We start from the raw sequence: 16,002 nt of genomic DNA on the forward strand, positions 1-16,002 counted from the left end.
AGATATACAGATTTGAAAGGAAAAAATAAAACTGTTTTTGCTCACAGATGACCTAATTGTCTATGTAGGAAATCTCAAATAATCAACAACAAGAAAACTCCTGGTATTAATAAGCCAAGGTTAATATACAACAGTCAATTGCTTTCCAATAAACAAATGGAATTTGCAATTGAAAAACCTAATGCCATTTACATTAGCACCAAAAAATGATTGATTATAGATAATTCTTAGAAAAATAAGTATAAGATTTATATGAGAAATACAAATGTCACTGAAAAAAATTTAAGAAGATCTAAATAGAGAAACACTCCATGTTCATGGATAGGAGGATGCAAGATTGTTGAGATGTCAGTTACTCCCAACTTGATTTATATACTCAATACAATTCTGCTCAAAACTCCAGCAAGTTATTTTGTAGATAGCAACAAACAATCTAAAGTTTATATAAAAAATGAAAAGATCCATAATAACCAACTCAAATCAATACCGAAGAAGATCAAAGTCAGAGAACTGATATTACTGGATTTCAAAACGGACTTCAAAGCTACAATAATCAAGACCACATACTATTAGCAAAACAAGAGACAAATAGACCAAGGCACAGAATAGAAAACCTAGAAACAGACCTCTCATACAATCAACTGATCTTCAACAGAGGAGCAAAGGCAATTCAACAGAGAAAGGAGTCTTTTAACTCACAGTGCTGGGACAGCTAGACATCCACATACAACAAAAAAGAATGTTGATACAGACTTTACATGTTGCAAAATAATTAACTCAAAATGGATCACAGACCTAAATGGAAAACTCAAAATTAAAAACAAATCCAGGGACGCCCCTCCCCCCAACCCCGCCTCGCGGTCCAGTGGTTAAGACTGTGTTTCCACTGCAGCGGGCATGGGTTTGATCCCTGGTTAGGGAACTAAGATCCTGCCTGCCATGAGGAGTGTGAAAACAAACAAACAAAAAAACAAACAGAACAGAAGGTAATATAGGAGAAAGTCTTGGGTTTGGCGACGAGATTTTAGACACAACACCAAAAGCACAATCCATGAAAGAGAAAAATGATAAGCTGAACTTCATTAAAATTAAAAACTTCTACTCTGTAAAAGGTACTATTAAGAGAATGAAAAGACAAGCCACAGACTGGGAAAAAATAATTGTAAGACACATCTGATAATAAACGGGAATCAAAAATATACAATGAACTCTTAAAACACTCAACAATAAGAGAACAAAAAAGTCAATTTACCAGTGGTTAAAAGAGCTGAACAGACGCCCCACCAAAAATATACACAGATGGCAAATAGCATACGAAAAGATGATCAACATCACATGTCTTCAGGGACTCTGGGATTAAAACAACAATGAGATACCTATTAATATGGCTAAAACAAAAACAAACACCTGATAATACCAAATGCTGGCAAGGATGGGGACGAACAGGAACTCTCATTCAGTGCTAAAGGGAATGCAAAGTGATAGAGACACACTGGAAACTGTCTGGAAGTTTCTTTTAAGCTAAACATAATCTTATCATATGATCTAGCAATTAAACGCCTAGGTATTTACTCAAAAGAGTTGAAAACTTATGTCCACCCAAAAGCCTTCAAACAAATGTTAATAGTACACTAATTCATAGCTGCCACAAACTGAAATCAACCAAGATGACCTTCAGCAGATGAATGGGTAAACAAAGTGTGGTAGTCCACATGATGGAATGCTATTCAGCCATGAAAAGAAATGACATTTCAAACCACAAACAGATATAGAGAAACTTAAATGTATATTGATTAGCAAAAGGAGCTAGTTTAAAAAGCCTACATATTGAGTTATTTGTAGTGAGGTGGATGGACCTAGAGTCTGTCATACAGAGTGAAGTAAGTCAGAAAGAGAAAAACAAATACCGTATGCTAACACGGTAAGAAAAAAAAAATGGTCATGAAGAACCTAGGGGCAAGATGGGAATAAAGATGCAGACCTACTAGAGGATGGACCTGAGGATATGGGAAGGGGGAAGGGTAAGCTGGGACAAAGTGAGAGAGTGGCATGGACATATATACACTACCAAATGTAAAACACAGAGCTAAGGGGAAGCAGTCGCATAGCACAGCGAGATGAGCTCGGTGCTTTGTGACCACCTAGAGGGGTGGGATAGGGAGGGTGGGAGGGAGGGAGGCGCAAGAGGGAAGAGATATGGGTATATATGTATAACTGATTCACTTTGTTATAAAGCAGAAACTAACACACCATTGTAAAGCAATTATACTCCAATAAAGATGTTAAAAAAAAAAATAAATGAAAAGCCTACATACTGTAGGATTCCGTCAAAATTATACTCTGGAAAAGGCAAAACTCTAGAGAGAGTAAAAAGTTCAGAGTTGTCAGGGGCTCAAAGTGAGGTTTTGAGGGATGGACAGGTGGAGCACGGGAGATTTTTAGGGCAGTGAAACTTTTCTGCATGATGCTCTCTTGGTGAGTAGATGACGTCATGCCTTTGTCAGCCACTATAGAAGTGTAAAGCACAAAAAGTGAAATGTGTTATAAACAGTGGACAATAGTCAATAATAATGTATCACTATTAGTTGATCAATTATAACAAATGAACTTGTACCCATTGAACCAATACAAGATGTTAATAATAGGAAAAACTAACTGGAAGAAGTGAGTGGCTGTATGGGAACTCTTTGCACTATCTGCTTAATTTTCTGTAGTCCTGAATCTGTTCTTTAAAAATGTCTATTAATTTAAAAACTAGAAAAAAATCTGGACAAGAACACATAGCCAGTACAGAGCTATATACAGCAATACCAAATAAATAAGAGTCATGAGTAATGAAAAGCAAAAGATAACAATGCTAATAATTTGATCCTCTAATTAAAACTCTAAGGAAATAGGCACAGAAAATAGTCAAACATATAAGGAACTTCAGAAACCTGGTGGAAAAAAAAGATCACCACAGCGAAATCAAGAGACTGGGCGGAAACAAAATCAACAATTCCTTAGATCATGTTAATAGAAAATACACCAGGAGCTTCAAGATGGCGAAAGAGTAAGACACAGAGATCACCTTCCACCCACAAATACATCAGAAATACAACTACACGTGGAACAACTCCTACAGAACATCTACTACTGAATGCTGGCAGAAGACCTCAGACCTCCCAAAAGGCAAGAAACTCCCCACGTACCTGGGTAGGGCAAAAGAAGGAAGAAAAAAGAGACCAAAGAATAGGGATGGGACCTGCAGCAGTGGGAGGGAGCTGTGAAGGAGGAAAGGTTTCCACACACTAGGAAGCCCCTTCGCGGGCGGAGACTGTGGGGGGCAGGGAAGATTCGGAGCCACGGAGGAGAGCGCAGCAACAGGGGTGCAGAGGGCAAAGCGGAGAGATTCCCGCACAGAGGATCAGCGCTAACCAGCACTCACCAGCCCGAGAGGCTCGTCTGCTCACCCGCCGGGGCGGGCGGGGGCTGGGAGCTGAGCTTCGGGCTTTGCAGGTCGGATCCCAGGGAGAGGACTGGGGTTGGCTGTGTGAACAGAGTCTGAAGGGGGCTAGTGTGCTACAGCTAGCCGGGACGGAGTCCGGGAAAAAGTCTGGAGCTGCCGAAGAGAAGAGACTTTTTCTTCCCTCTTTGTTTCCTGTTGCACGAGGAGAGGGGATTAAGAGTGCCGCTTAAAGGAGCTCCAGAGATGGCCGCGAGTCGCGGCTATCAGCGCGGATCCCAGAGACCGGCACGAGACGATAAGGCTGCTGCTGCAGCCACCAAGAAGCCTGTGTGCAAGCACAGGTCACTCTCCACACCTCCCCTCCCGGGAGCCTGTGCAGCCCGCCACGGCCAGGGTCCCGTGATCCACGGACAACTTACCCGGGAGAACACACGGCGCACATCAGGCTGGTGCAATGTCACGCTGGCCTCTGCTGCCGCAGGCTCGCCCCGCACTCAGTACCCCTTCCTCCCCCCACGGCCTGAGTGAGCCAGAGCCCCCGAGTCAGCTGATCCTTTAACGCAGTCCTGTCTGAGCGAGGAACAGACGGCCTCAGGCGACCTACACACAGAGGCGGGTCCAAATCCAAAGCTGAACCCCAGGAGCTGTGCGAACAAAGAAATGAAAGGGAAATCTCTCCCAGGAGCCTCAGGAGCAGCGGATTAAATCTCCACAATCAACTTGATGTACCCTGCATCTGTGGAATACCTGAATAGACAATGAATCATCCCAAATTGAGGAGGTGGACTTTGGAAGCACTGATATATATATATATATTTTTTTCCTTTTTCTATTTTTTGCAAGTGTGTATGTGTATGTTTCTGCGTGTGATTTTGTCTGTATATCTTTGCTTTTACCATTCGTCCTAGGGTTCTGTCTGACCATTTTTTTTTTCTTTTTATTACTTAAAAAATTTTTTTTCTTAATAATTATTTTTATTTTAATAACTTTATTTTATTTTATCTTCTACTTTCTTTCTTCCTTTTTTTACCCCTCCCTTTTATTCTGAGCTGTGTGGAGGACACGCTCTTGGTTCTCCAGCCAGGCATCAGGGCTATGCCACTGAGGTGGGAGACCCAAGTTCAGGACACTGGTCCACAAGAGACCTCCCAGCTCCACGGTATATCAAACGGCAAAAATCTCCCAGAGATCTCCATCTCAACGCCAAGACCCAGCTCCACTCAACGACCAGCAAGCTACAGTGCTGGATACCCCATGCCAAACTGCTAACAAGACAGGAACACAACCCCATCCATTAGCACAGAGGCTGCCGAAAATCATAATAAGGCCACAGACACCCCAAAACACACCACCAGATGTGGACCTGCCCACCAGAAAGACAAGATCCAGCCTCATCCACCAGAACACAGGCACTAGTCCCCTCCACCAGGAAGCCTACACAACACACTGAACCAACCTTAGCCACTGGGGACAGACACCAGAAACAACGGGAACTACGAACCTGCAGCCTGCGAAAAGGAGACCCCAAACACAGTAAATTAAGCAAAATGAGAAGACAGAAAAACACACAGCAGATGAAGGAGCAAGGCAAACACCCACCAGACCTAACAAGTGAAGAGGAAATAGGCAGTCTACCTGAAAAAGAATTCAGAATAATGATAGTAAAGATGATCCAAAATCTTGGAAACAGAATGGAAAAAATACAAGAAACGTTTAACAAGGACCTGGAAGAACTAAAGAGCAAACAAACAGTGATGAACAGCACAACAAATGAAATTGAAAATTCTCTAGAAGGGATCAATAGCAGAATAACTGGGGCAGGAGAACGGATAAGTGACCTGGAAGATAAAATAGTGGAAATAACTACTGCAGAGCCGAGTGAAGAAAAAAGAATGAAAAGAATTGAGGACAGTCTCAGAGACCTCTGGGACAACATTAAATGCATCAACATTCGGAATTGCCTAGTGACGCAGTGGTTAAGAATCCACCTGCCAACACAGGGGACGCCGGTTCAAGCCCTGGTCCAGGAAGATCCCACATACCACAGAGTAACTAAGCCCAAGTGCCACAACTACTGAGCGTGCGCTCTAGAGCTTGCGCGCCACAACTACTGAGCCTGTGCGCCACGACTATGGAAGCCCACATGCCTAGAGCCCACTATCCACAACAAGACAAGCTACCGCAATGAGAAGCACACACACTGCAATGAAGAGTAGCCCCCGCTCGCCGCAACTAGAGAAAGCCTGCGCTCAGCAACAAAGACCCAATGCAGCCAAAAATTAATAAATAAAATAAATAAATTTACAAATACAAAACAAGAAACAACAAAAAACGCAGCAACATTCAAATTATAGGGGTCCCAGAAGAAGATGAGAAAAAGAAAGTGACTGAGAAAATATTTGAAGAGATTATGGTTGAAAACTTCCCTAATATGGGAAAGGAAATAGTTAATCAAGTCCAGGAAGCACAGAGAGTCCCATACAGGATAAATCCAAGGAGGTACACGCCAAGACACGTATTAATCAAACTATCAAAAATTAAATACGAAGAATAAATATTAAAAGCAGCAAGGGAAAAACAACAAATAACACATAAGGGAATCCCCATAAGGTTAACAGCTGATCTCTCAGCAGAATCTCAGCAAGCCAGAAGGCAGTGGCAGGACATATTTAAAATGATGAAGGAGAAAAACCTACAACCAAGATTACTCTACCCAACAAGGGTCTCATTCAGTTTTGATGGAGAAATTAAAACCTTTACAGACAAGCAAAAGCTAAGAGAATTCAGCACCACCAAACCAGCTTTACAACAAATGCTAAAGGAACTTCCCTAGGCAGGAAACACAAGAGAAGGAAAAGACCTACAATAATAAACCCAAAACAATTAAGAAAATGGGAACAGGAACATACATACCGATAATTACCTTAAATGTAAGTGGACTAAATGCTCCAACCAAAAGATATAGATCAGCTGAATGGATACAGAAACAAGACCCGTATATATGCTGTCTACAAGAGACTCACCTCGGACCCAGGGACACATACAGACTGAAAGGGAGGGGATGGAAAAAGATATTCCATGCAAATGGAAATCAAAAGAAAGCTGAAGTAGCATTTCTCATTTCAGACACAATAGACTTTAAAACACAGACTATTACAAGAGACAAGGAAGGACACTACACAATGACCAAGGGATCAATCCAAGAAGAAGATATAACAATTGTAACTATTTATGCACCCAACATAGGAGCACCTCAATACATAAGGCAAGTACTAACAGCCATAAAAGGGGAAAGCGACAGTAACGCAATCATAGTAGGGGACTTTAACACCCCACTGTCACCAATGGACAGAGCATCCAAAATGAAAATAAATAAGGAAACGCAAGCTTTAAATGATACATTAAACAAGATGGACTTAATTGATATTTATAGGACATTCCATCCAAAAACAACAGAATACACATTCCTCTCAAGTGCTCATGGAACATTCTCCAGGATAGTTCATATCTTGGGTCACAAATCAAGCCTTGGTAAATTTAAGAAAATTGAAATCGTATCACGTATCTTTTCCGACCACAACACTATGAGACTAGGTATCAATTACATGAAAAAATCTGTAAGAAATACAAACACATGGAGGCTAAACAACACACTACTTAGTAACCAAGAGATCACTGAAGAAATCAAAGAGGAAATCAAAAAATACCTAGACACAAATGACAATGAAACACGATGACCCAAACCCTATGGAATGCAGCAAAAGCAGTTCTAAGAGGGAAGTTTGCAGCAATACAATCCTACCTCAAGAAACAAGAGAAATCTAAAATAAACAACCTAACCTTACACCTAAAGCAATTAGAGAAAGAAAACCAAAAAAGCCCGAAGTTAGCAGAAGGAAAGATATCATAAAGATCAGATCAGAAATAAATGAAAAAGAAATGAAGGAAACGATAGCAAAGATCAATAAAACGAAAAGCTGGTTCTCCGAGAAGATAAACAAAATTGATAAACCATTAGCCAGACTTATCAACAAGAAAAGGGAGAAGCCTCAAATCAATAGAATTAGAAATGGAAAAGGGGAAGTAACAACTGACACGGCAGAAATACAAAGGATCATTAGACATAACTACAAGCAACTCTATGCCAAAAAAATGAACAACCTGAAAGAAATGGACAAATTCTTCGAAATGCACAAACTTGTGAGACTGAACCAGGAAGAAATAGAAAATATGAACAGACCAATCACAAGCACCGAAATTGAAATTGTGATTAAAAATCTTCCAACAAACAAAAGCCCAGGAACAGATGGCTGCACAGGCGAATTCTATCAAACATTTAGAGAAGAGCTAACACCTATCCTTCTCAAACTCTTCCAAAATATAGCAGAGGGAGGAACACTCCCAAACTCATTCTATGAGGTCACCATCACTCTGATACCAAAACCAGACAAAGATGTCACAACGAAAGAAAACTGCAGGCCAATATCACTGATGAACATAGTCGCAAAACTCCTCAACAAAATACTAGCAAACAGAGTCCAACAGCACATTAAAAGGATCGTATACTATGATCAAGTGGGGTTTATCCCAGGAATGCAAGGATTCTTCAATATACGCAAATCAATCAACGTGATACACCATATTAACAAATGGAAGGAGAAAACCCAGATGATCATCTCAATAGATGCAGAGAAAGCTTTCGACAAAATTCAACACCCATTTATGATAAAAAACCCTGCAGAAAGTAGGCATAGAGGGAACTTTCCTCAACCTATTAAAGGCCATATATGACAAACCCACAGCCACCATCATCCTCAAGGGTGAAAAACTGAAACCATTTCCACTAAGATCGGAAACAAGACAAGGCTGCCCACTCGCACAACTATTATTCAACATAGTTTTGGAAGATTTAGCCACAGCAATCAGAGAAGGAAAAGAAATAAAAGGAATCCAAATTGGAAAAGAAGAAGTAAAGCTGTCACTGTTTGCAGATGACATGATACTCTACGTAGAGAATCCTAAAGATGCTACCAGAAAACTACTAGAGCTACTCAATGAATCTGGTAAAGTAGCAGGATACAAAATTAATGCACAGAAATCTCTGGCATTCCTATACAATAATGATGAAAAATCTGAAAGTGAAGCTAAGAAAACACTCCCATTCACCACTGTAACAAAAAGAATAAAATATCTAGGAATAAACCTACCTAAGGAGACAAAAGACCTGTATGCAGAAAATTATAAGACACTGATGAAAGAAATTAAAGATGATACAACTAGATGGAGAGATATACCATGTTCTTCGATCGGAAGAATCAACATTGTGAAAATGACTCTACTACCCAAAGCAATCTACAGATTCAATGCAATCCCTATCAAACTACCACTGGCATTTTTCACAGAACTAGAACAAAAAATTTCACAATATGTATGGAAACACAAAAGACCATGAATAGCCAAAGCAATCTTGAGAAAGAAAAATGGAGCTGGAGGAATCAGGCTCCCTGACTTTAGACTACACTACAAAGCTACAGTGATCAAGACAGTATGGTACTGGCACAGAAACACAAATATAGATCAATGAAACAGGATAGAAAGTCCAGAGATAAACCCACGCACATATGGTCACCTTATCTTTCATAAAGGAGGCAAGAACATACAGTGGAGAAAGGACAGCCTCTTCAATAGGTGGTGCTGGGAAAACTGGACAGCTACATGTAAAAGAATGAAATTAGAACGCTCCCTAACACCATACACAAAAATAAACTCAAAATGCATTGAAGACCTAAATATACGGCCAGACACCATCAACCTCTATGGAGGAAAACGTAGGCAGAACACTCTATGACATAAATCACAGCAAGGTCCTTTTTCACCCACCTCCTAGAGAAATGGAAATAAAAACAAAACTAAACAAATGGGACCTAATGAACCTTAAAAGCTCTTGCACAGCAAAGGAAACCATAAACAAGACGAAAAGACAACCCTCAGAACGGGAGAAAATATTTGCAAATGAAGCAACTGACAAAGGATTAATGTCCAAAACATACAAGCAACTCATGCAGCTCAATATGAAAAAAATAAATAACCCAATCCAAACATAGGCAGAAGACCTAAATAGACATTTCTCCAAAGAAGACATACAGATTGCCAACAGACACTTGAAAGAATGCTCAACATCATTAATCATTAGAGAAATGCAAATCAAAACTACAATGAGATATCATCTCACACTGGGCAGAATGGCCACCATCAAAATATCTACAAACAGTAAATGCTGGAGAGGGTGTGGAGAAAAGGGAACCCTCTTGCACAGTTGGTGGGAATGTAAATTGATACAGCCACTATGGAGAACAGTATGGACGTTCATGAAAAAACTAAAAATAGAACTACCATATGACCCAGCAATCCCACTACTGGGCATATACCCTGAGAAAACCATAATTCAAAAAGAGTCATGTACCAAAATGTTCATTGCAGCTCTATTTACAATAGCCAGGACATGGAAGCAACCTAAGTGTCCATCAACAGATGAATGGATAAAGAAGATGTGGCACATATATACAATGGAATATTACTCAGCCATAAAAAGGAACGAGGGGCTTCCCTGGTGGCGCAGTGGTTGAGAGTCCGCCTGCCGATGCAGGGGACACGGGTTCGTGCCCCGGTCTGGGAGGATCCCACATGCCGCGGAGCGGCTGGGCCCGTGGGCCATGGCCGCTGGGCCTGCGCGTCCGGAGCCTGTCCTCCGCGGCGGGAGAGGCCGCAGCAGTGAGAGGCCCGCGTAACGCATAAAAAAAAAAAAAAAAAAAAAAAAAAAAGGAACGAAACTGAGGTATTTGTAGCGAGGTGGATGGACCTAGAGACTGTCATACAGAGTGAAGTAAGTCAGAAAGAGAAAAGCAAATACCATATGCTAACACATATACATGGAATCTAAGAAAAAAAAAAAAAAAACATGGTCATGAAGAACCTAGGGGCAACACGGGAATAAAAATGCAGACCTACTAGAGAATGGACTTGAGGATACGGGGTGGGGCAAGGGTAAGCTGGGACAAAGTGAGAGAGTGGCATGGACATATATACACTACCAAACGTAAAACAGATAGCCAGTGGGAAGCAGCTGCATAGCACAGGGAGATCACCTAGGTGCTTTGTGACCACCTAGAGTGGTAGGATAGGGAGGGTGGGAGGGAGGGACATGCAAGAGGCAGGAGATATGGGGATATATGTATATGTATAACTGATTCACTTTGTTATAAAGCAGAAACTAACACACTGCTCTAAAGCAATTATACTCCAATAAAGATGTTAAAAAAAATCAAAAAGAGACAAGAAAATACACCATAGACAAAAGCAACGATATAAAAACATATCTAGAAAGAAGCCATACAAATATGTATATAATCTCCATGCAGGCAATAATAAGAATTTCCTGATTGACTTAGGAAAAAGAAGTCTCAACCAGAATAGTATGTTATGTGTATTGGTGAGGCACAGATATTGTAAGAATATCGATTTTCCTTAATTCATTTACAGATTTAGTACCTTATCCATAGCAGCTGATGACAATCAAACATGGGCTACTGTTTCCTGTACCCAAAGTCAACCACGGAAAAATTACAGAAGGAACAAAGAAAAAACATTAACAAAAGCAAAAACACAAAACTAAATAATCCCTGAGGGACAATAAGTCTCCACTGAACTGGAACCTGAGTGTGGGCAGGTAGGGGGATGCCCTGAATTGGAGACAGGTCTGTAGCCTGCAAGAGAGGCAGATGACAGGATTGATTAGAGAGAAGCCTTTAACGTTGAGCCCTTGATTCTTCCACTGAGCTCCGGGACCATGAATCTCTACTGCTTCACTGAAGGAATCTGAGGCAGCATTTCAGAGCCCGCATGCCAGGAGCACGGCACACCAAAGATTGGGCTGGATGTGGCAGTATGGTCCACAGGCTGTGAAATAACCATCTGAAACTTTCTTAGTGGATGACAACTGGCCTTTTTAAGTGATCATATTAATAGACTATCGCACACGGACTAAAAGAGAAAAGCAAGTAACACAGCAGTTGTACAAAAGGACAGAAATTCATTTCTGAACTTTTGGGCAATGTCCCTGATGTCAACAAACAGAGACCACAGTGAGAAGTGTCAGGCTAAGGCACCCCTTCACTAACTCCTCTGGGATTCTGTGGGGCATGGCTGGGGACAGGGATGGGTTCATACCAGAGAAGGAGGAATCGCAGGCCCTGCCAGCAGTCAACGTGAGGACCTTGAGTGAGACCTGACGGGCTCCAAACCACAGAAGAGTCTCGCCTCCTTTCCCCTCAGCTCACCTTACCTGCAGCAGCCATCTCTGGGAGGCTCCAGGCAGAAATGTCCAGATGAGACGTGCCTGCACTTCACACCAGCCATCTCAGGGAGTTGATGTATTTGATGTGAGGCCTTGGCCTCAGGTCAGCAGACGGGAGGTAGCCCAGCACCTACAGGGAGTCAAGAGAAGACACTGAGAGAGGATTGAGAGCAGCATCCGCCATAGAAGAGGTGTCCCCAAAGAGCCCTCACTGTCAGTCTCGGGGGACCCAGGCATGGCTGTGAGGCTCAGGGCCCCCGATACTTCCGGCTGGGGTGCCGAGAGAAATGAGAGCCAAGGTGTGACGCCTGCTGACTCACCTGAGCAGAGGGAAAAGTCCCAGGACCTGCTAAGACTCAATGAAAGGCCGTCGTGCCAGGTCTGCGAGGAAGCTCCGCCGGAACCAGCCCCCACCGCCCACCCGCCCGCCCCGCCCCGCCCCTGCTGTCCTCCTGGACCCCAGATGCGCATGACCGGAAGTCACGTCCTACGAACCGCGCTGTGGGGGCGCGCCATTTTTGACAGCTGCCGATCAGCGAGGGTGAGCCGCGGGAGGAGTGCCACGTCTCGTCAGGTGTCAAGGTATGAGATGACCCCAGTTAGAAGTGTGGGGACACGCCCCCAACACCCCCAATCCCCATTCCCTCCGAAAAGAGGCGGCCACACAGGCTCCGCCCACCCCGCCCCTGCTCTCGGACCCAGAGGCTCGGGCCTGGCTGTTAGGCCCAAAGTCCATCCGCTTCCCCCGCGGGGTCTCGGGCAAGGAAGGCCTCGCTCTGAGGCTGGTGGACCCTGGCTCAGCTCAGTAGAGGGAGCGCCCCAGGCCCTGTGGAGTGAAGGACGGGACCCTCGCGGGGACCGAGGGTCTCCACACCCCATTATGGTGGCCACGCGGACCCCGCCCTTGACGTCGGCCTGGGAGCCTCCGGGCAGGTCTAAAGACTGAGGGGCTCCCTCAGTGCGAACGCGGGCGGACGGACAGACGCGGGAGACACAGGGAGGAGGGGGCCTTGTCCTGAGGGGCTGGCCGCAGGTCAGCAGAGAGAGGATTTCCAGGGCACGGTGGGGAGGAGTCAGGGTGAGGACCGTCCTCCCCGTCGCAAGGGCACCTCAGAACCCCTCCCCTGTTGTCAGCCGCTTCCTTCTGGCCACACACGAAGGGAGGGCTGCTGTCTGAGAGGGGAGGTGCAGGCCAGCAGAAGGCGCGTCCCTAAGCACTCCCAAGAGTCGGCCCAAGCCCCCGAGTGAGGGCCAGTGGGGCCGCCAGCCACAGGGCCTCGACCTGCCTGCCGCACGCTGCAGGCTTGGTAAAACTCTGCCACATGCGGCCGCATGGTCACCCTCACTGCCTCCGAATGAGACTCAAGGAGGTGCCGGCACTGGTGCGAGCAGATGGCCCTCGGGGCAAGAGGAGCTCCAGGCTGCACCGGCCGTCCAGGGAGGACCCCGAGTGAGGACTAAGGGAGTCACCCACCCCGAAGAGAAGGGACAAGAGAGAATATGGCCCGTCCCCTCCTGCCAACCCTTAAACTCCCAAGAAAGGACTGTCAGGCTGAGACTGCCCGTAATTGCCTCTGCCAGGTCCGAGAGAGGTTAGAGCTTTGTTCTGAAGGGGCAGCCACCAGGCAGCAGAAGGGAGGGTCCCAGGACCCTTGGGTGGTGGGCTGAACGCTCCCTCCTTTCCTCCTCCTGGGTGTCATGGAAGATGGTGGTGTCAACTTCAGAGCAGCAGAGGGGATGGTGTGGGGGAGTCTTGGCAACAATTGTCATCCTGACTCTGAATGGGAACCGTGGAGACCTACCTCCCCTGCCAGCCCCCACTGTCACCCCAGTACCGCCCAGGCAGGGCTGGCTGGCTGTGCCCCACGGCTCACTCTACCGTCCTCCACGGGGGTCTCAGGAGACAGGCTGAGCAGGAGAACAGGAGCCCTGTGGGTCCTCGAGCAGTCCCCTCAAGGACCCTGCAGAGGCGGCCTTGGTTAAAGCCAGGGAGGAATCTCCCCGCTGAAGGTGCTCACAGCATCTCCTTGTCCCTCCCCCAGGTGCCCTCGTTGCCTGCCTTCCTGCGCACACTCCCACCTGCGGGCCCTGACCTGTGTCATCATGCCTCGGGGCCGGAAGAGCAAGCGCCGTGCCCGTGAGAAACGCCACCGGGCCCACAGAGAGACTCAGAGTCTCAAGGGTGCCCAGGCCACTGCGGAGGCGGAGGCGGCGGTGGCGGCGGCAGAAGAGATAGAAGAGTCACCCTCCTCCCCCGCTTCTGTTTCTCGGGGTACTCCCCCGAGCTCCCCTGCTGCTGGCACTCGCCAGGAGCCTCAGGGAGCCCCAGCCACTACCTCTCGTGATGAAGGGGTTTCATGCCCAGGATCTGAAGAGGGTGCCCAGAGCCAAAAGGAGAAAAGTGCAGGTACCTCCCAGGCAGCACCTTCCACTCACAGCAGTTGCAGAGATCCTCTGACCAGGAAGGTCAGAATGTTGGTGCACTTCCTGCTGGAGAAGTACAAGACGAAGGAGCCCATCCCGCAGGCAGCACTGCTGAAGGCTGTCAACAGGAAGTACCAGAAGCACTTCCCTGAGATCCTCAGCAGAGCCTCTGAGATCATGGAGCTGGTCTTTGGCCTCGAGCTGAAGGATGTCGACCCCAGCAATCACTCCTACGCCCTCATCAGCAAGATGGCCCTCCCCAGCGAGGGAAGTCTGAGTGATGAGTCGGGGCCGCCCACGTCCGGTCTCCTGATGGCTCTCCTGGGCCTGATCTTCAAGAAGGGCAACCGTGCCACTGAAGAGGAGCTCTGGAAATTCCTCAGTGAGTTGGGTTTGTATGCTGGGAGGAGGCACTGGATCTTCGGGGAGCCCAGGAGGCTCATCAGCAAAGATTTCGTGCAGCGGAAGTACCTGACGTACCGCCAGGTGCCCAACAGCGATCCTCCGCGCTATGAGTTCCTGTGGGGCCCGAGAACCTACGCTGAAACCAGCAAGATGAAAGTGCTGGAGTTTATGGCCAAGTCCACCGGTACCGTCCCCAGTGCCTTCCCAGATCTCTATGAGCAGGCTCTGAAAGATGAGGAAGAGAGAGCAGCGGTGAGAGCCGCGGCCAGGGCTGCAGCTGTTGCTGAGGGCAGAGCCCATTACAGGGCCCAGGCCCGCAGCTCCTCCCACATGTAGGGAGGGAGGCCGCGGGCAGTTTGCTCACTTTGTTTTGGAAGAGAGCAGTCAGGCTCCTAAATAGTGCAGAGTAGTAGGGGTGGAGGGAACAAAGCATAGATCTTATTTATCTTCCTGTTTTAAACTAGTAACTTCTATATATTATTGATTGATTGATTTAGGTTTTTTCAAATGTTTTTTTCTTGTTATGGATAGTGTGTTTTCTTAGGAACAGGAATTCGTGAATGACATTGCTTGCATATTTATTGCTGTTTAAAGAATTCTAAAGTTACGGTTTTGGTATATGTAAAAGAAATTCACGAACCATCTATATTTTCTGTATGATCCAGAAGTAGAAAAACATGGCACTGCAATAGACATTGTCATGGAAATGTGAAAGGCGACCACAGAAAATATTTAGAAACAAAAAATGGAGAAAACAGAGAGTAAAAGCCATTTAACTCGTGGTTTGCCTTACTTCGTTTAAACTTTCTTTTGGTAGAAATAAAAGATACTTTGACTGATTTAGCTCATTTATGAGTATTTGTTTCTTTTGCCCTAGTGCACTGCATATTCTCTGCTAACTACTGGATTAAAAATAAACTCTGATGGGAGGGTGGTATTTTGGGGGTTCATAATAATCACATCATAACTGCCATTCATCAAAAACCCAATATTTCTTAATAAGTATGCCACTGCTTTACATGTAGTACATAACATTCCAACATTCACGCAGGATAGGATTCAGCAGACTCCCTTTATAGGTGAATAACTTGCAGATTTCTCAAGTTCACAAGACTGATTAAGTGACCTTGCTGGGTCTAGTCCCCTGGTCTGCAATAGTCTAGAGCCTACACTCTTCCACTCCTCCCAGCCTAAGCCAGACCTTACGTCTTTTAATTCATTTTTCTTCTCACCACTCCAAAATGTATCTCATGGGATAAAAGGGGCCCTGTTCCCAAAGCACTGTTTTGGAATACAGTAACAGTAACGCTGAATAAGTGAATGGTATGAATAAAAAGAAAAATTTTCGGTGACAATGGGGTCTTCTACATAC

General features: G+C 45.2%; 1 protein-coding gene across 1 annotated transcript; it reads left to right on the top strand.

Moving 5' to 3' along the window:
• The first annotated feature begins 13,904 nt into the window (after positions 1-13,904).
• On the top strand, positions 13,905-15,014 carry LOC116747735 (melanoma-associated antigen B1-like). The gene has a single exon (XM_032620259.1). It carries the CDS (start codon positions 13,905-13,907, stop codon positions 14,964-14,966), a length of 1,062 nt encoding a protein of 353 aa, XP_032476150.1. The 3' UTR covers positions 14,967-15,014.
• Positions 15,015-16,002: the final 988 nt, after the last annotated feature.

This window comes from Phocoena sinus, chromosome X (assembly GCF_008692025.1).
Source record: "Phocoena sinus isolate mPhoSin1 chromosome X, mPhoSin1.pri, whole genome shotgun sequence".
Lineage (NCBI taxonomy): Eukaryota > Metazoa > Chordata > Mammalia > Artiodactyla > Phocoenidae > Phocoena > Phocoena sinus.

Excerpts from the sequence above, each read along its gene's own strand:
- LOC116747735 (XM_032620259.1), top strand. The coding sequence starts at position 13,905 with ATGCCTCGGGGCCGGAAGAGCAAGCGCCGTGCCCGTGAGAAACGCCAC.